The 19,425-nt window shown below is 39.6% G+C and overlaps 2 protein-coding genes across 7 annotated transcripts in view; one reads left to right on the forward strand and one right to left on the reverse strand.

Moving 5' to 3' along the window:
- dcaf6 (ddb1 and cul4 associated factor 6) overlaps nucleotides 1-6,492 on the forward strand; it is a 23,579-nt gene extending 17,087 nt beyond the window's left edge. For 4 of the 5 annotated variants that reach the window (XM_034886258.1, XM_034886255.1, XM_034886259.1 and 1 more), the window contains 9 exons: nucleotides 220-406; nucleotides 859-968; nucleotides 1,596-1,926; nucleotides 2,092-2,133; nucleotides 2,761-2,899; nucleotides 4,540-4,696; nucleotides 4,790-4,878; nucleotides 5,736-5,841; nucleotides 5,992-6,492. In XM_034886258.1, the coding sequence (XP_034742149.1) occupies nucleotides 220-406; nucleotides 859-968; nucleotides 1,596-1,926; nucleotides 2,092-2,133; nucleotides 2,761-2,899; nucleotides 4,540-4,696; nucleotides 4,790-4,878; nucleotides 5,736-5,841; nucleotides 5,992-6,050 (1,220 nt within the window). In that variant the 3' untranslated portion in view covers nucleotides 6,051-6,492. The remainder of the gene's footprint in view (nucleotides 1-219; nucleotides 407-858; nucleotides 969-1,595; nucleotides 1,927-2,091; nucleotides 2,134-2,760; nucleotides 2,900-4,539; nucleotides 4,697-4,789; nucleotides 4,879-5,735; nucleotides 5,842-5,991) is intronic. The other variant, XM_034886257.1, reaches the window with a different exon arrangement.
- Nucleotides 6,493-8,743: 2,251 nt separating this feature from the next.
- Nucleotides 8,744-18,681, reverse strand: gpr161 (G protein-coupled receptor 161). 2 transcript variants are annotated; one of them, XM_034886306.1, is made up of 6 exons: nucleotides 18,301-18,681; nucleotides 15,582-15,934; nucleotides 12,820-13,541; nucleotides 12,303-12,410; nucleotides 11,287-11,412; nucleotides 8,744-11,130 (listed from the first exon to the last, which is right to left on the reverse strand). In XM_034886306.1, exons 1-6 carry the CDS (start codon nucleotides 18,328-18,330, stop codon nucleotides 10,850-10,852), a joined length of 1,620 nt encoding a protein of 539 aa, XP_034742197.1. In that variant the 5' UTR covers nucleotides 18,331-18,681; the 3' UTR covers nucleotides 8,744-10,849. The 2 variants fall into 2 exon arrangements, with proteins under 2 accessions (XP_034742197.1, XP_034742199.1); XM_034886308.1 differs by having other exon boundaries at nucleotides 15,582-15,969.
- Nucleotides 18,682-19,425: the final 744 nt, after the last annotated feature.

Here is a 19,425-nt window from a genome sequence, read left to right on the forward strand (position 1 = left end):
TGTGGCTGTGTTATACAGATACTTACCAGTGTGAAGGTTACCCCCCCCACCCAACCATTTCAATTTGTCACTTTAAATCCAGATCTTCACAAGACTAAAGACTAAACAATAGGGCAAAATATGTTTTTATGAATAATTCTAAGCCCAAAGATTTTCTATCAGAACTATGTTTTGTACAATAAATCATTCTTGCTTGCTTTGCCTGTGTCTTTCTCACAGGAGCAGCAGAAGCTGCAGGTTCCCCTCCTGATCAACCTGCTTCTGTACCAGTCAGCACCAGTGCTCCCTCCACCTCCACCCCGAGTGGTACCAGTCGACCCAGTGCAGCAGAGCCAGTCCTCAGCCTACACTACAGTTCAGAGGGAACCACCACCAGCACCATCAAGCTGGACTTCACTGATGAGTGGTGAGTGATTTTGGAGTACAAAGAGATAAAAGCCCTCTTTAAAATCCCCTCATGAAAATTAATTACAAATAGATTGCAGCCATCATAGTCAAACCCACCTGGCAGCAGCAACCTTAGAGTATTTCTTCACAGTTCTAGAAACTATATCTCTTCAGTGTCATGTCAATATATTGTGGATCAGTGCATCAACAATTAAGCGTAGTTGCAGAGCTTTGTTGCTTGTTTTTATTTTATTTTATAATGAAGTTGACGTTTGATCTGACCAACAGTGTGCAGAATTTGTGGTTCCTTTACATTTTGCAAAGCAGAAAGATGTTCACCCACTTTGAGAATGTGTGAATTGTGAATACAGATGCATCTTCCACCTTATCCAACACTTTTCTTCTTGCAGAACAATTAAAAACCCTTAGAGGCTTGAAAGACTCTCTCGTTGTTCTAATCTTCCTCCACAGGAGCAGTAGCACATCCAGCTCTTTGGGCAGTGGAGGTCCCAAAATATCTGAGGCTGTGGCTGCACAGAGCAGAGAGAGTCTGTTGACGGAGATTTCAGTGTCAGAGCAACGTGAGTCCTTCAACATCATAAAAATCAGTCTGACAGACTTTGAAGTCAAATTTAAATAGTTCCAAAACCAGTTTCACCTCTGACCCCCTCCATCACTGGTGGTTATGGTCAGATCATGTGCACCTGTACATCACAGCCAGAAGATGTGAGGTTAAACCACTGGAGGCCAGCAAATGAGGCAATTTGTGGAAACAAGCATACAAACATACAAACACTAATACTGCAAAGTCCTGACATGTATTAAAGGTATAGTAAGTGATGTTAATCCAATACACCTTTTGTCAAAGTCAGCGAATATGTCCTCACAGTCGCCCAACTCTCGGTTTTCTGTGTGCGCTCTGTTAATACACAGCCCTGGCTGTGTAAAGTGAAAACAAACAGAAAGGAGTGCATGAGCCACAAATCACAGTTCCAGCCAATTGGCAACAAGCGGCAACAGTTGATGGTAGGGGCAGGCAGCATATGAATGTGCCGGCTGGTCGGCCGGCTAGTAGTGGTCTGTCTGTGAATCTGGGGGGCGGAGCTTCTGAAGAGGGGGTTGTATTTGTTTGGCAGTTGAGTTTAAATATCAACAATCTTTGTGCAGCCTCGCTTACTGCACCTTTTTATATATGCGTTTCTCCTCAGCCCCCTCTGTGTCCTTGGGGCAGCAGATTGTCACGGCTGCCTCCACAGAGCCGCCGTGTGGTGCCTCCTGCTCCAGTGCTGCCGGCAGTTCGTCAGCTGAGGCCCCAGCGGTGGGATCCTCTCAGGGGGACACCATGGCTTCTTCAGCAGTGGAGAGGAGTCAGCCAGAGGGTATGGAGGACACTTCAGGAGGCTGCAGGAGAGCGGAGCCCAGAGTGGAGGAGGGAGAGGAGGGCCAGAGTCAGCCTGCCCGGGCTAACCAGGACTCTGATGACAGCGACGACGATCCTATTCTCATCCCATCAACGAGGTTCAGAGGTCAGGGTCAGAGGTACGTTAGACAACAGTTGTTTCTATTCACTTACTACAAGCAAGCATCCTCATGTATTTGAATGTAGGTCATTATCTCATTGCTCTTGTTTAATATCACTTTTAAAGGGTGGGTATTCAACATTTTTGTGATGCCTTCCCATTGACTGTTTTACAACAAATCTAGATTAAATTCCAGAGGATCCGCAGTAGGAGATAGGATGATCAGGTAAAGTGTTTGCACTAAAAGCATCTAACCTGTCAGGTGTGTGACATGCAGCAGAGCATTAAAGCTCAACAGCACAACATGATGAGGAGAACGGGTTTTTGTCTTGGTTTGGTCATTTTGCTCACAAAAAACTAATATACACATAGCTAACTGTAGAGTGATGTGCATGTGAGTACTGACTCCACAGATGGTGTGGGTAGCAGCATAACAGCGGCATTTTGGAGATTTTGTACAGAAGAGCGATGAATGAACAAAGAATGTATGCATGATGGAAAAGAGACGAACAAATGTACAGTTTTAATTCCCTAAGTATTTCTTTTACTAGAATATTACATGAACAAGTGTGGATGTTATTAATTGCCACTGCTGTCATGTGAATAATGGACAAGACTTTGCACAACAATATAAAGGGCTTAATTAAGTTACATTGTGTTTTGCCTTGAAAGTGGCTGCTTTCTAGCTTGGGGTTTATTTGGGTAAATTAATTATACATTTCACTCAAGATTCAAAGCATGGGGTCCAAAAGCATCACAGATGGCATGGGTTTGTGTGTATTTTCTCATTTTGTTTTGGGAAGCTTTTATAATCAAATGTTTACATTGATATTGGTTTTCTTGTGTTTCTCAGACGCTCAGCGGCCGCTCGTATCCAGGAGCTGTTTCGCAGGAGGAAAGAACGAAGGGAGATGGAGGAGTGCGAGACCCAGAATATCAGGAGACCCTCAGTCAAGATGGTCTACAAAGGCCACCGCAACTCCAGGACAATGGTACATCTCCCAACCAATGACATTATATTAGTTCAAAGGCCTCTTGGAAGAATGATTTGACATTTTGAGAAATACTTGCTTTTTTTCTGAGAGTTATATAACCACATATATACCACTCTCATGACTGTGTGTTAAGTGTAAAGCTAGAGCCAGGAAGCATGTAGTCTAGCTTAGCATAAATAATATTAATACATTTATTTGTGTATAAATACAAGAAATGGGAAAATGGATGGCCAGTCTTTCCAAAGGTTTAAAAAATAAACAATAGTGCCTACCATCATCTCTAAAGTTCAACAATTAACACTTTGTGACTTGTTTGTAAAAATAACTAAAGGTAGCGACAATTTGGGGTTTACGGAAAAAATATGTGCCATGTCTATTTCTTGACAAACGACAGTCTGGTAACTACTTTCTGCAGTCTTGTCATCACTGCAAGGTTGCCAGGTTTGGTACAAATTATGTCTGTACCTGTGCTTTAGTCAGAGAAGCTGCAGATGAGCTCTGGGCGGATGGATATACTGCCGTTTGTCCGAAAATAGTTACACAACATAACTCCCTCTAAAACTACAAATTGTTGTTTTATTGTTCTTTTTACATTTCTAAAACTACGAATTGCAGTTGATACATTTCTGTTTGTTTAAGAATTAAACTAACAATTAGTGAGGTGTATTTCACAGTCCCTCCAGGACTTTTTTTTTAGATTATTATCTTCTTTGTATAGGTCTTTAAAAATAAACAGGAAACTTGTTTTGCGGAGAATAAAACTACTGTAGGCTGAGTTTTCCTAGTAACCTTGCCAAATAGACACAGGATACTGCAAATGTTGGTATAATATGAAAACTGCTTGTGGATCTAAGACAAAAAATAATAATTTATTAAAACGTCTGTAAGTGGCATTGTTAGTTCATATCCTATCCTGGCCTGGGCTGGAACATACATTCATATGGTTTGATAAAGGACTTATTGGACTTTAACTTATCATTGCACTTACTATAACAAGCGTTGCTGTCCTCAATTTAGGTCATCCTGTACGTCTCCTCTCCAGTTTTTCTCCAGGGAAACTCGATAGCCACGCCCACTGCAGAGAGCCAACAGGATGGAAACAGCTGACGGCAATATTAGAGTGAAAAATCATCATAGCGTACACTGATGTTAAAATGTGTGCAGGTTGGCTGGATGGTCCAAAATGTTTTCCACAGTCTTTCGCTGTACATTTTGATGGTAAATGTGAGATGTTCAAGTCACACACAGCTCGGTAAACAAGGAAAGTCATATGGGATTGGTTTAAGTCACGGGAAACACTGGTTATTGGTCAAATTTGTGGAAAAGTTTATGGTAATTGGTTAAAAATGCGAGTCGCACCAAAGTCGGGGTGATTGGTTGAATTTACGTGAATTGGCGCGATTGCGACATTGTGAAATTCTGGAGGGACTAATTTCAAGGTTTTGGACAAAGCCAGACTAGCTGTTTCTAGTCTTAATGCTAAGCTAATCTCCTGTCTCCAGCTCTGTACATAACATACACTATATGAGAGTTGTGTTTTCTCATCAAACTCTCAGAGAGAAAGCCAAATAAGCGATTACCAAAATGTTAAACTATTCCTGTGTAAAATTCAAGGTGATTTTATTTCTTTTGTCCAGATAAAGGAGTCCTGTTTTTGGGGCAACAACTTTGTGATGAGCGGTTCGGACTGTGGCCACATCTTTATCTGGGACAGGCACACGGCAGAGCACCTCATGTTGTTGGAAGCAGACAACCACGTGGTGAACTGCCTGCAGCCACACCCCTACGACCCCAGTGAGTCCCAATGTCCCTCTGCACCGCACATGATCCTCTGCTCCAAGACAATGTTCAGTCAGATGTTAATTTTAATTTTATGGTCTGTTCCAGTTCTGGCTTCTTCAGGGATAGACTACGATATCAAGATTTGGTCACCACTGGAACAAGCAGCATCTTTCAACCGAGTCCTGGCTAATGAGGTATGTCCGCCAAGAGATGTGTGAAATCAGTGAATTGATTGATTGATTGGTTTATTTGAGCGTGCTGGTTTATTTAAAGCTTTAGTGCATACATTTTTGATATTAATGAACGTTTGTTACATTTAAGCCATTGCCAAATGAGTTGATACAAAGCTAATGGTCACTATCGGCTCCACAAAACTCTCTACATGTTTGAGTATGGCTATGTTCAGAAGATTGTTTTGTCCGGTGACTTTCCCACACAGAAGCTTGAGTGAAGATAATTACCTCTTCTGAGGAGTCCATCATGTTTTTTTTAATCCTCTGTGTCCTCCTTGGCTACTAGCAACTGCGTGTAGAAGGGTTGGGCGGTCATGGAAAGCTTGTATCATGTGGACGCCCCAATAGTGTAGTTTTCATCACTTAGAATTCTTAGGCGGGCGAGAGAAACTAAGCACTATAGCTGTAACTTTAACATTGTTAAACTTTAGGTTTTGTACACATTAAACAAACTATATATAAATGATATACTATATATATAAGTATTTAAATAACATGCTAATTATTAAGCTTATTGACATGTTAACTTGTTATAAATGGTTTGAGATGCCAGTAGGTGGATTTTGTTACTGTTGGACAGAGCCAGGCTAGCTGTTGCCCCTGTCTTTATGATAAGCTAACCAGCTGCTGGCTTCATAGTTCCCAAACCTTCTCATCCAAGTGTCACGAATTTCCCGAAATGTCTTCTTTTGACTTTTTCTTTTAAAAAAAGCAGACGCCTTGGGTCATTTCTGTGGGAACAGGTTTCCCTTTCTTCCTGTTATTTGCCAGATTCACGTTCATTTACCATCTCTTTCTTTTTCTTTTTCTTTTTTTAGGTAATAACTCGGAATGAGCTTATGCTAGAGGAAACAAGGAACACAATCACAGTCCCAGCTTCTTTCATGCTCCGAATGTTGGCCTCCCTAAATCACATCAGATCAGGTACACACACTTAAACTCACTTTTGTTTATAACTCAGGCAAATAGTTTGAATATTAATGGACACTGTACACAGACACAGATTTTCTTAAGACAATGTCGACCTTCTGGTTTATCTGTCCCCCTTTAATATCTGCTTATGCTTTCTTGCAGATCGACTAGAAGGTGATCGCTCCGAAGGTTCAGGACAGGAAAATGAGGATGAACAGTAGCCTGCTGGCAATTTATTTTAAAGAAAATCTTTTTCTTGCTGTATAGCACTTGAAAAAACCCTGAGATTTGTACAAGTATAGTGTAGAATATTTCCTTTTGAAAATTAGTGTCATTTCTAGCCCCCCTGTTTTTTTAAGATGACTTTCTTACTGATGTTTCTGTATGAGGATAAGCTACATCTGTGTGAATGCAACAGGCAAGGATGTCAGTAAATATATATTAAGTGTGAGAATAATGGCGGCTTGTGTGCAAGGATGTTAAGTGCAATATTATTTTGTTAGGAGAAAGTGAGCTTTCATCAGTGTTAACGTGTGACATTTTGAATTTGTAGCACAAAGCTAAAAACTGTTGATGTGCTGCTCTGGCAGTTACGCATGTAAACAAGGACTTTAAGTAAAAACATACTTGGAGAATGCTTTAATTTTTATTGTTAAAGAGAGAGCAAAATAAGTTTTTCTCCCCAAAGGGACACGCTAACATTATGACCTTTTACATAATTTGGAAGAAATAAACAAAGCTATGGCATCTCAAAGATGTCTGGAAGATTAAAACTTAAAGTGCCCATATTATGCCAATTTTCAGGTTCATAATTGTATTTTGAGGTTGTACCAGAATAGGTTTACATGGTGTCATTTTCAAAAAACAACATATTTTTGATATACCGCACATTGCTGCAGATCCTGTTTTCACCCTGTTTGTTTAGCGCTCTGTTTTAGCTACAGAGTGAGAGATCTCACTTCTATACTATCTTTGTTGGGAGTCGCACATGCGCAGTAGCTAGGTAAGATCACATAGCTAGATAACTCTTTCCCCAACTTTGGTCAGTACAAGGCAGTATTAGCGGGAAGACTTCTTATAAACGAGGGCACACTTGGGGAATACCTGCAGAACAGGGACATGGAAGTAGTTTATAGTGAACTAGTGTGTCCTATAGCAGTGTTTTGCCATTGAGAATGGGTTACCGTGTGCTACAGTTAACCACCTCATCTCGACAAGTGATGGAAAAAGCCATGCAGATTTTGAACATGCCCCACACAACAGCGCCAGGTCTGTGGAGCCACCATGGGCCGAGTGGATAAGGGTGGTTTGCACCCCATGGCCCAGAAAGACTTTTCACATAGACATTGCTTGGCAAAAGAAACTTCTATATTTTAGAAGATAACTTTTTTGGGGGGTACATTAATCTATCAGTCTGAACACTTAAAGGGTCTTTGTTTAAAACGTCATGTTTTTGTTAACATTCACTAGTTGCAGAATCCAGAGCTTTTTAACTAGGCACGATGAACACACACAATGGACGCAAGCTGTAATAATGGATATAGCTAATGGTTGGAATTTACCGTGTGTTTTATTAATCCATTAAATTATCTTATGATACATCCGAGGGATGGATGTATGTATGTACGCTGTTGATTTTCCAAACCAACGGGGCTATTGCCTAGTAACTAATATCGACAGTAGCGACCATGGCTGTTTTAAGCGAACGGTACCACAGCTAGCATAGCTATATGCCTACATAACGTTATTACAGACATTGGACTGTATGCTGTAAAGCCTGTAACGTGGATGAGATATGAAGCCATGGACGTATTAAGGGAACCTCTGTTCACTAACCTTATTAGCTAGCACTAGCAAGTATCATTAAAATAGTGATTAGCTACATCTCCTTGCTTCGTTTCCACCCATTATTTAACTAAATAAGCATGTAAACGATCAGAAACAACAAAAACACATTTAACGTTAAATATTTGACACAATGAAATGGCAAGTTCATGAGTTTGCCATATAGCCATACCAACGAACTAGCTATAGCTTCTTGTAAAAGACACAAGAGAGAACCTCATGAATGAGCATGTTGCTACGACAAACAAATTGTTGCTAGTCCTATGCCCGTCATGACGTCATGGGCCAGTCAACGCGGAAGATCCAAGCTCCATGATTGTTTATGCGCTTTTGAGCACTCTCTGGAATGTACGAGGCTTCCCGCCGAACACTCTATCCAGTTCTCTTAATACATCTATGATTTTGAAAAGCTCACCTGGAGACTGAAGGCAGAGAACATTCAGAAACCTGTATCTCACTCAAAACAGCATGGATAGTTTATTTTCCAAGTCTGTATGCATGTGGAAGCACCAGAGACATAAAATAACAGAAAAAAGTGGTTGTTTTTTTTCATAATATGGGCACTTTAAGATGCAGCATGCTAACAAATTAAATTAAATACAATCTGGGTTAAATTAAGCTGGACAACAGATGACATTCAATATGCTTATGTCATTAGCTTATCTTTAGTTTAGACCAGTTTAAACCTGTGTTGTCTGTTTATGTTGTGTCCTCAGCAGCTGCACCTGTGTAACATGTGACATCACTTGAGGACATTTAGCGCTGCTTCTGCAAACTGCTTTACACAGCGTATTTTACAAATGCAGTACTCCTGTAAACCGACTTTGATGCTTAAAATCGATGGAGTTTCCCTTTGAAACTGTTAAACATCTTATTTGATTTGAGTCACCAAATGAGACTTAGATACAATGGTAAAACAGAAGTAGAAATTGGTCAAATACTGACAGAAACTGCCCACGTTCGTTAAAGATAGCAGAACAAGTAGTTTGTAGGTTTGTGAGCTGTTGTGTAGACATGGTTCAGCTTTACAGCAACACAAAGGAACATTTAATAAACAATTGGTTCAGAATATTTTATGCAAAATGTTTTAATAGAAGAATCTTGATACACTTTAAAAAGGCAAATGGTTGTTCAATACTTACTGTATAGTAAAAAATCAAAAGGTTACATCACCTCTCAGGTGTATAGTACCGTTCAAACATAATATGAAAATGGCAGGTAAGACAGACGCGCTTTCCTTTTTACAAATGTCCTCTCTGAGTTTCTTTCATAATAGTGAAGGAAGCGGAGTGTATAAACTGAGGTAAACCACACGCAACAATGAATAGTTACTAAGACAGTGTTGTAGATCAAGACTAGTTTCTCAGACAATTCAACGCTAAACACAATTTTTGAGCGAGTTGAATTTTCGATGATCAATGTATCAATAAACAGTCATTTATTTTGGACATGGTTGCTGTGCACTGTTCAGTATGTGCAAAATATGAAATGTATTTTCATTAATATAATCAGTCTCCTAATTACCTCATTTTGGACTCACACATTTGATTGTTACTGAATGTCGTCTTCACTAAGTTATTAATATACTGCTTTACGGTATGCAAAAACACTGACCAAACAGTAATCACTTTCTCTGCCACATAATGAGTGGTTTCTATGAGAACAAGCTCCCCTGCATGTTCAAGTGCAATTACTGTAGCAGGTAATTATGAAATGTACAAACTGTACCTGTTTCTACTCATTCTATAAGTAACCTGTCAAGGCATGCACAGGGGTAGAAGTCCGATTACCCTTGGAAATGACATCAGTCAACACCTACAGGCCAATGTGTTTTCAACTCACATAAATAGGCCTTTTTCATAGCCGATATTTTGACTTGTCATAGTAGTAAAAACACGGGTGTTACAAAACATCACCCATGACACTGTTCTCTCTCAGTAAGCCATGACAGTGTGCCAACATGGAACACCTGGACCCTGAACCTAAACTGGCTAAACGGAATTTGACCTTTAATTTTCCACTTCTTTTTTTTTCCTACTGTGACATTTCAAAATGTCTTTAGTGAAAAATTGTCAAATGTGAATGAGACTGTTGGGTACATGAGAACTACAGTCTGCCCTCTCATTACCATGCTGCTGTGCAATGTGATAATCAGTCACAACCAATTGTAACCAATAAGTTGTCCAAAATGTAAACATATCGTGATTTACAGTCAGTGTCGAGGAAAGGCCTTCTGGTTATCATGATTCTTTTAAACTATGTGTGAAAACACAAACTTTTCTTGTCCACGTGCCCAGGTCCAAACAAAAGACTATGACGGGGGCTCCTGGATAGGTCACCTGGTATAGCGGGTGCCCATATATAGAGGTTTACTCCTCGACGCAGCGTCCTTGCTGGGATTCCTCCTCTCTCTCCCCTTTCATGTCTAAGCTGTCCTGTTCAAATAAAGGCCTAACGTGGCCAAAAAAATATTATTAAAAAAAAAAGGACCAAAGCACTCTCAATACTGTTATCAGCTCCCTTTAAAATGTCTTCTTTAAAAAGGCCCTGCAAAGGCATTTTCACTGATTCAACTTTTGCTCATGCTGTGTGCATATCACATCCAAAGTTATTGTAGTTAGAGGGGTCTGACTTGTGAATAGTGTTCACATCATCATCATCCCAGTCGTTACTGAGAAACCCCGGATATGTGTCCAACTTGACATTTAATAGGGACAAGGAGACATTTTTAAGAGATCTGACAACAGCGTTAAGTGTCTTTTGGAAGATAGAAACTATTTTTTCATACTTTCCAGCTGCGATGAGACGCATCTTATTGCAAATTCTGAGGACATACCATAATGTATGGTAATAAACAAATTACTACAAAAATCTGATCATTTCGGTTACAGTAGTTTTGGCTTCCTATTTGATTACATGCATCCATACAAAAGCTTGCAAAGTCACTGATGGTGTACTTGGTCCAACATAGTGGAATGAATAATGTGCATCTTCCTGTTTCCTAATAATTTCAAGTATGGAGTACCGAAGTGTAGAGAGATCAGATTTCATAAAATGCACCACAAACCACTGATGGTCACCTATTGTGAGTGTTAAGGGTGTGAAACCCATGCAGTCCACTAATAAACTGAGTACGATCTATAAACATGTCCGACAATGAACAGGCTTGCTGTGTTCAGGCCAGTTTTTCCTCCACGTCCCGCTCTTCTTCATCGTCTCTGTCATCTTTACCGATCCCCTCATCAATACTTTCCAGCCTCAGTCTCTGACCGTCCAGGTATCTGGGTCTCAGTGCTGCCCTGGTCGTAAACAGTCCCTCCGGCAGAGCCAGACCCTCCCCAAACAGGGTGAGCTTAGCGTCACTCTCTATAGCTTTCGCCAGACAGGAGGCAAAAGTGTCGAGTGATTTGTGTACCTCTGCGTGGACTTGAACCGCAGCCGTGTTGATGTTTTCAGCTGGGGAAAGAACGCAGATACTATTAGACAAATTTAACACTGGACAAATCTTGTGATTAGTGTAATGTTTTGTAGTCACTCTCCACACCCTCAGTGAGTGTGAAGTGAACTCCCTTCCCCTCTAATCTTTTGTGCAGCAGTGGAAATGACAGATACCTTTGGTTTGCTCCATCTGGTCTTCAAAGGTGACGGAGCTCCTCCTCTTCCCAGACGGATTACAGTGTTGCTGTAAGAGGGAGGACCCATCTGTGGAAAAGTTATCCAGCAGCATCACGTCTGTGCCTGCATGGTAAACATGACCGAGACATAAAAAGGGATTAGTTAACAGCTCCCAAACTAAGAACATGAGCTGTGGAACAGGAATGTGAGGCTGACAGTACGAAAGCTGTGGGAGTATGACGCAATGAACACATTTGTCAATAAAGATGCAACTTCTGCCGATATTACAACAACGAGTTCCTAGTTGTTAACCAAATAAAAAGTAAAACAATGATTAGCATTAAATGTAACCCTGGACAACAGTTTATTGTAGTTCTGAAGGGATTAATTGATTGTTAATCAATTCATTAATTTATTGACAGACAATCACCCCGAATTTTGATAACTAAATGAATTGTTTAATCAATGAATATGTGGTTACAGCTTCATAAATGTGATGATTTGCTGCTTCTTTTCCTTTTTAATGTTATTGTAAATGGAATATTGTTGTGTTTTAAACAAACAAACCACGTATTTTGAAGATGTTATCTTGGGCTCTGGGTAATATAATTTCCGAGGGCCTATTTTCAATATTTTTCAAAGCTTCATGGAGTACAATTAATCAAAAGGAAAAAAAAGTGATTGTTAGTTGCAGTCCTCGCAGCTTCTGAGATCATATGACAATACTGTATTTACAGTATATGGAGTAGATTTACAGATTTTTAAGGAAACTCAACTACAGCAGAAACCATTAATCAATTGATCAACAGAAAATGTGATGAAATTATTTTAGTTTATTTTACAAGTAACAAGGTCAAACATCCTTTGGTTCCAGTTTCTCAACAACAGTAAACCTATCTATCTTTAGGCTTTGTGGCTGTTACTTGGACAAAACATATAATATGAAGATGTTACTTGGTCTTTGAGACATATTGTATTGAGTTGGGAAACACAGAGGGCGTGTTTTTCCTTACATGAGTCTTGAGTAAAACTGAAGCCAGTATCTCCTGTGCTGCTCCCTGGGGCCAACAGATGCCTTCCACCGGCCAGCATGGCTGTCATGTGTGGGGACATACCCAAGTCTGAAAGAACACAAGCAAGAACTTGTTGTGCAACATCGTACAACACATGAAATCACAAAAACACAGGAATGTAAATCTAAACAGGCTGTATACACTGTGCATAAACCACTTTTACACAACCCATTCAATATCTTTTCCAACAATTTCACTATTGTGTCCTTGTGTAAAAGGTTCACAGAAATGAGTTTAACCTTTAAATAGACATTGTACCTACTTCTCTGTACATAAGAGGTATTTTTTAAGCTTTGTTGTCCTTATTTTGACTATATCTGTGTGTATCTTCCAAAACAGTGTTCTTTTGGGCTATGATTTGGTATGTTTACATAAAGAAGCAAGAAATCAATATTAATATTGCGGTTCTCTTTTGAATTGAATTGCATGACTAACAGAGCCACTGCTGTTCTCCCACCTGTGATTCTGTTGGAGATGCTGAAGAGGCGGGATGTCCTTTGCCGTGTGGCGAACGACTCTCTGTAGTAGCGATCTCCGAAACACATCCCCAGCAGCTCCTTCCTCACAGTTTTATTCCACAAACCATAGATGAGCGGGTGGCACACCGCGCTGCAAAAGGACAGCCATGATACAAAAGTCTCCAGCCCTTGAGACACACTCCCTTGTCCCCACAGAGCCTCGGTGCACACCACCCCCACGTACGGACCCCAGGTCATGAGGAAAGTGCCAATCACCACTAAGATGGTGACAAAGGCCTTGCACTGACTCCCTGCATACACCAGGCTCCGCCGGCTTCCATTAGAGGAAGTAGAAGTGCTTGAGTTTTTACGTCCATTCTTCTGAGCTCCAGTGGAGTCGTCCTGGGCCACGACAACTGTTCCACAGTGAACTTTCCTGGCTTTCATTCGGGCTACACGGAAAATAACACCGTAACAGGCCAGCATGATGAATAAGGGGGGGAGGATGCACCAGGTGACCCAGAAAGCTGTGTAGCTTGGCTCTCTGTGCCAAGAGGCAACACAGGTCCACTTGAAACAGTCAAACTCAAAGGAGGACCAGCCGAACAGAGGAGGCAGACAGCCCACCAGGGAGTGTATCCACACATAGGCGAGGACAACGACTGCCCGGTTCCCTGTGATCTTCATGGGGTAGATCATAGGGTAAAGCACTGCGTAGTACCTGTTGGGACGGGAGAGGGAAACAGTGAGAAAAGGAAACTGTTGTTGAGGGAGCTCTTTGGTCCTGCCCAGAATTCAGTGAGTGATACAGAAGCTAAAGCTGAACCTTCTCCCCCAACAATGCTGGAAATGTTTTTTTTCCGAGAGCTGCAAACACAACAGAAAAGGGGAGGCTTGGCAGGAGAACAAAAACATGCACTGTGATCACAAATCCCCAAAGGCGCTAAGGGCAATTAGCACAGCAGTGAGAACAGTGAGGATTGTGTGCTACATAACTAATTTACAGCTGATCTTAGTAGCTACAAGTTTGCCTCCTTTGTGATCCCAAAAATGGAATGATATAATTTAACCAGAGTTGTAACAGTGCCAATTAAAAACTACCTAAAGTGAAACTAAAAAACAACAACTTAACTTATCAATTCCTCTCTTTAAGTCTATAACATTTGAAAAAAAATATTCTCCAGGGGACAACATAAAATCTATTGTTTTGTGGAAATGATAATCAAAAACCTAAAGACATTACATTTACAGTGATATAAAACCAGAACACGCTGGAACAAGGGAATGTTTGGTAGGCCTATTGTTGATTAATGACTTAAATGATTAATATATTATCACAAATAACTTTATAAATAGCATTATTTTATGGCACACTAGGTCTTAATATGGAGGAATATAGTTTTGCAGTTCTGATACTGAGAGATACATTTTTGAATACTCTATACTGAAAAATAAACATTTTTCCCCTTTTTCCCCAATAGGCAAAGTGAGTCCATCTTTCCAAATGTATCGCTGTCTGATTTTATATTTACACAAAACAATCACAAAAGAATTAAATAAATCAAATAGTCTTATTAAGCTAAATGGTAAATATCTAGTCAAAAAAAAGGAAAGAAAAAACTGGTTATAGTCTGACTTAAAAAAGTGAAAGTGGAGTTCAGTGTAATAGATTGCCTTTATTTGTGTAGGCTGTTTCATTTGTGATCAGTTTCTTATTTCTAAAAAAAGGGAATCAATGGAATGATCTCAGCCCTGCAGATGAATGGTGCATTAATGTCGGTCAACATTTAAGGTACTTTGTGTGAGCCTGTCTAATGCTTGTCAAATGAGCTGGGAAAATCTCAACAAGAAGACCACGAGCTAAGTGTGTGGTTAACCAATCCCATTTACAAGGCTGCATACTAACCTTAAAAAGGAAACAATAAAAACTACATTTCACAAGTTTGTGAACATGAATGTGTTCCTTCCAGCAGCTGAACACCACAAAAACATTGGCAAATGTCACTTTCACACAGGAATAAGGTAATTATTAAACATCTCACATTTACTTAAGAGTTAACATAAAAAAGTGTTCTTAGTTTGAGAAAAGAAAAAGGAGATAGAGTTGCTCCCAGAATATGAAAAGGTTTTGTGGTGTATCAGCTACAAAAGATGTTAGGTGTTGTCCTATTATAGGGCTATTATCACTGCATGAGGAATAATACCACACTTTACATTTTGTTGTTTACTTTTATGCCAAGATGTAAACAGAACCCTGCTAATCTCATTTAGATTATGTCCCTAAAAATGTTTTGGAAGGAATTTAAGAATTTTCCAAAAATAAAATTTAATGCAAATTCAAATCGCATGGATTGCCTCGCTCAATTTTCCGAGCTTTGCCAAGATATGGCATATACAAAACCAGACATTGGTTGATGTATCACAGTGGGGATCGAACCCAGATTTAGATATTTCCCTCCAAGCTAAAGAGACAGAAAACACAACTCATAATGAATGCTAATGTTGCTCTGTATTTGATACATCTGTAAAAAAGCAACAAATTGATAACACTATCGCCATATAAACTTGATTGTACTATACTGTATACTGAGAATACACTGATAATACATTAACGTTGTGTTTACAGCTTGTTGTACTGCCCACAAGTGGCCAAATGAAAAGGCATTAATGCAGGTTTAAAGAAACAACATTCACTTCTTGTAATTTAACAAGATATGGCAAAACAGGAATTATCTGACTGCAATTATTATCCACAACTAACCTGTCAATGGCAATAGCGCCGAGGGTGAGCATGCTAGCGGAGCTGATGAGCAGGTAGAGCAGGGCAGTGAAGTTACACCAAACCACTCCAAACACCCACTCCCTCTTCGCCGAGCTCACGGCCACAAACGGCAGCACCAACATGGACAGCAGCAGGTTGGACAGGGTCAGGCTGAACACAAACTTGTTGCTGGGCGTGAGCAGATAAGGTCTGCGATAGAGGGTTGCCACGATCAAAAGATTACCCAGGCAGGCGAGGAGTGTGATGGTCACAATTGAGACTGACTCCAGGGCTGCCAGACCCTCACCATTCCCCACCGTGGTGCAGTTCCTACTGGTGTTCATGGTGAGAGGCTGGGCCATCAGACAAGTGAAGGAATGGTTGGAGACTGTTGGTGGAAAGACATGGTTAGAAATTATATTAAAAATAAAGTTGAAATCATTAAACAAAATGTGACTGCTAAAAAGGACCACACCAGCACATATAAGCTTTTTAAAAAGAGAATTCCAGTCGATTTCAACACGTATCTCTGTTGTTTGGAACAGACAGCTGTCAGCAGCAAGAAAAATGAAGATTAAAAAATCAGTGCTGCCTACACCGTGTTATACTCCCGCTAGAGTTAGCACCTAACGGGCTTAAACAGGGAAACTTTTAAACATGTTTTTAGCCTCTTAACGTGTTCAAAGTGTCACTAAAAATGCCGACCCATGTGCAGTGAATCCTTCTCAGTGAACACAGTTAATCTGACTGCTGTAGATGTGAAATAAATGCATTCAAGTTGTACTAATTCAGCTGTGTTTAGTTCCTGTGTCAATACTGCAAGAAGTGCTTCAGGACCGTCTACAAACTACAACATAAAAAAAAGAGATATAAACTTTTTATTTTTAAATAACCATGTGCTTTTTTTTTTAAAGTAAGTGCTAGTAACAGCACTTACTTTAAAAAATAATTACATGGTTATTTATTTTTAACTTATAACGTGTCAGTTTTGAGTTATAATTGAGGTAAGTTTGGAGACACAACCTTGCATTTCTTTCACATCTACTGCAGTCAGATTCACTGTGTTCACTTGAAAGGAATCACTGTTCATGGGTCAGCACTTTTAATGACATTCTGCACAAATTTAGAGGCTAAAAACACTTTTAAAACTTGCCCTGTTTGAGCCTGTTGGCTGCTAACTCTAGCAGGAGGATAACACGGTGTAGGAAGCACCGATTGTTTTTGTTTTTCTCTCTACTGACAGCACTCCACATTTACAGACAACAGAGCGACATGTTGGAATTGACCGGGATTCTCCTTTATCTACAAGCCATGCATACTTAATATTTATTTACTTTGTCTCATTGGCTTCCAATTGTGTAATTCACCACAGTGAGAATCAGGTCTATGTTATTGTTAAGGACAGTTTAAGGGTGCAACTCACAGTTATTTTAATGATTCTGTATATTAAATGACAGAAAATAGTGACAAAATGCCCATCACAATTTTCTAGACCTTGAGGTGATTTCTTCAAACTGCTTGGTTTTGTCCAACCAACAGTCCCTAGGATATTTAAGTAAAATTAGAACAGAAAAGCACAAATCCTCACATTTAAAAAGCTGGAACCAGATAATGTTGGCATTGTTGCTTGCTAATTGAATTATACAAGTAATCAATTATCAAAACGGTGGCCAACTATTTTTCTTTCAGTTCAGCTCTAATGCAGATTATATGGCATATTGATATGAGACATGTGCCTAGCATGACCTCACTACAATAATGTAACGTAGATAATGCTGACTTTATGTTTAGAGTAATGGATTACACATCACAAGCATGTCTCCAGAACCTTCTAATACGATTTCTATATTGCATTAAAATTAGTTGAAACCATTGGCTGCCAAAATATTTGTCGAGTTCAATACATTCAAGTAAGGTTCCTAACACACAGAACTGATGTACTTGTGTAATGTGTTTCCATTTTGTGCTACATTTTATAGGGAAACGTCAATCCTATACATGTATCTGACAGTTGTAGTTAATTTGTAGATTAGCATTTTACATAAAACATATCATAGGCAAACAGCTTCATCATTAAAGTGCTCTCTTACACATTAGTGCAATGTATCTATTAATGAAATACATAATAAAACAATGACAGCAGTTCTGAATACAGGACTTGAAATAAGTAGTTTCTATTCATATTTTTAATTAAGTAAAAGGATCGTTATACTATTTCTACCACTGGGTTTACATTACATATTAATTAAGTGTTACGTTAAGCAAAGAATGGCTTTAACGCCAAACTCAAAAGCCTGGAGGCTAAAATCCTCACTAACAAATCGCCTGTGTTCAGAGTTCAAGTTTTAGCCAGTACGTCGTGGAAATGCATTATAGATTTAAAACAACAGCTTACTTAGGCGTTGGCTTCGTTTAACATGATTTGCAGCAAAAAAGCATACGTGTTGCCATCTCTCATCATGTCGTTACTTGCTTAACTTTTACGAGTTAAAAACGAAAAATGTAACCCCAAATCTAGCGACATGTTCGGCTTCAGTACAGCTTAATACTGACAAATGTAAAGTATGTAAGTGGGAAAAGGGTCGAACACTGTGAGCACCACCACTAACGTTAACGTTGGTTTCAGATCGCTTGAAGCTAAAACAACTACCGTTAGTTAGCCTAGGTTAGCTAAAACTTTCTCCCATTGTCCCCCCGAACAGTTTGGGACTCTGTATACCTGCTTTGATTCGGCGCTTTGGCTCCACATTTTCTCCTCTTCAAAGGAAAACCGTCCATCCCACTTATCTGCTTTAACACTATAACCCCGTAACTGAGGGCTGAGTCTGAAAAACGCCTGAAAAGCTCCTCGATATTGTAAAGTTTGATAACGCTTTTACTCCTCAATCGCACACTGCCAGCTGCGGCTGCAATGGCGTCCTCCTCCTACCTCAGCCTCAACTCCCTCTCCTCGCAGTCTCCTTCAGTGTGTGGGTGGTCCTCGATTGATTGATTGTTTTCATATCGCCATTGTAGCAGTTAACGTTATTTCTCTGTGGTTAACGCGTGTAGCTTAGCTGGTACTGTCAGACCTATCTCCACAGCGCGTAAGTTGGTGTTTTTGCTAAAAACCTTGAACGTATGTTTTATTCTATTTCAGTTACAACAAGTAGTTAGTGTAGGTAGGCGTATGTGATGTAATGTATGCATGTTTACAACAAACAATGTGCGCATGTGTATTTCTTTAATGAAAGGCTGGCCGTGTTTATGAATGAGTTCTACATAACTGGACCACACACGTAGATCAAAGCTTCCCGCACATAAACAATACGTCAGCACGTCATTTACGTTATCCAATCAGAGAGTCAGGACGTTTTTACCTAATGCTTCGATTTGACAGCGCATTCTGCTGGAAGCATAAGTCCTCTGTGCTGAGTAATTGTACATTTTTTAAAGCATTTTTTAACACTGAATGGTAATACAGTATTGACTTTTAAAACCAACCTGCACTAACAACTGCTATGTCATAGAATGTATTTTTTAAGAATATATATTTTTTGGATCATTTTGCTTTTATTGGATATACAGTAGAGACAGGCAAGTAACATGGCTGGAAGAGAGTGGTATATGCGGAGTTGTTGTAGTAACCAGGATGATCATGCCATACAATTCAAACCTAACTTCATGCGATCAATTCTGCTTTGATACATTACCTTTGACTAGCCAGTTCCAATTGTTCAGAAATTAGTTTTCTTACTGTACTAATTCAAAAACTTGAAATTGTGTGGTATGTTCTGCAAAATGGTCTGCTGTCATTTAACGTTCTGCATTATTGTTGTGTACAAAATGGGCTACACATAAAAAA

Source organism: Etheostoma cragini, chromosome 11 (assembly GCF_013103735.1).
Source record: "Etheostoma cragini isolate CJK2018 chromosome 11, CSU_Ecrag_1.0, whole genome shotgun sequence".
Taxonomy (NCBI): Eukaryota; Metazoa; Chordata; class Actinopteri; order Perciformes; family Percidae; genus Etheostoma; species Etheostoma cragini.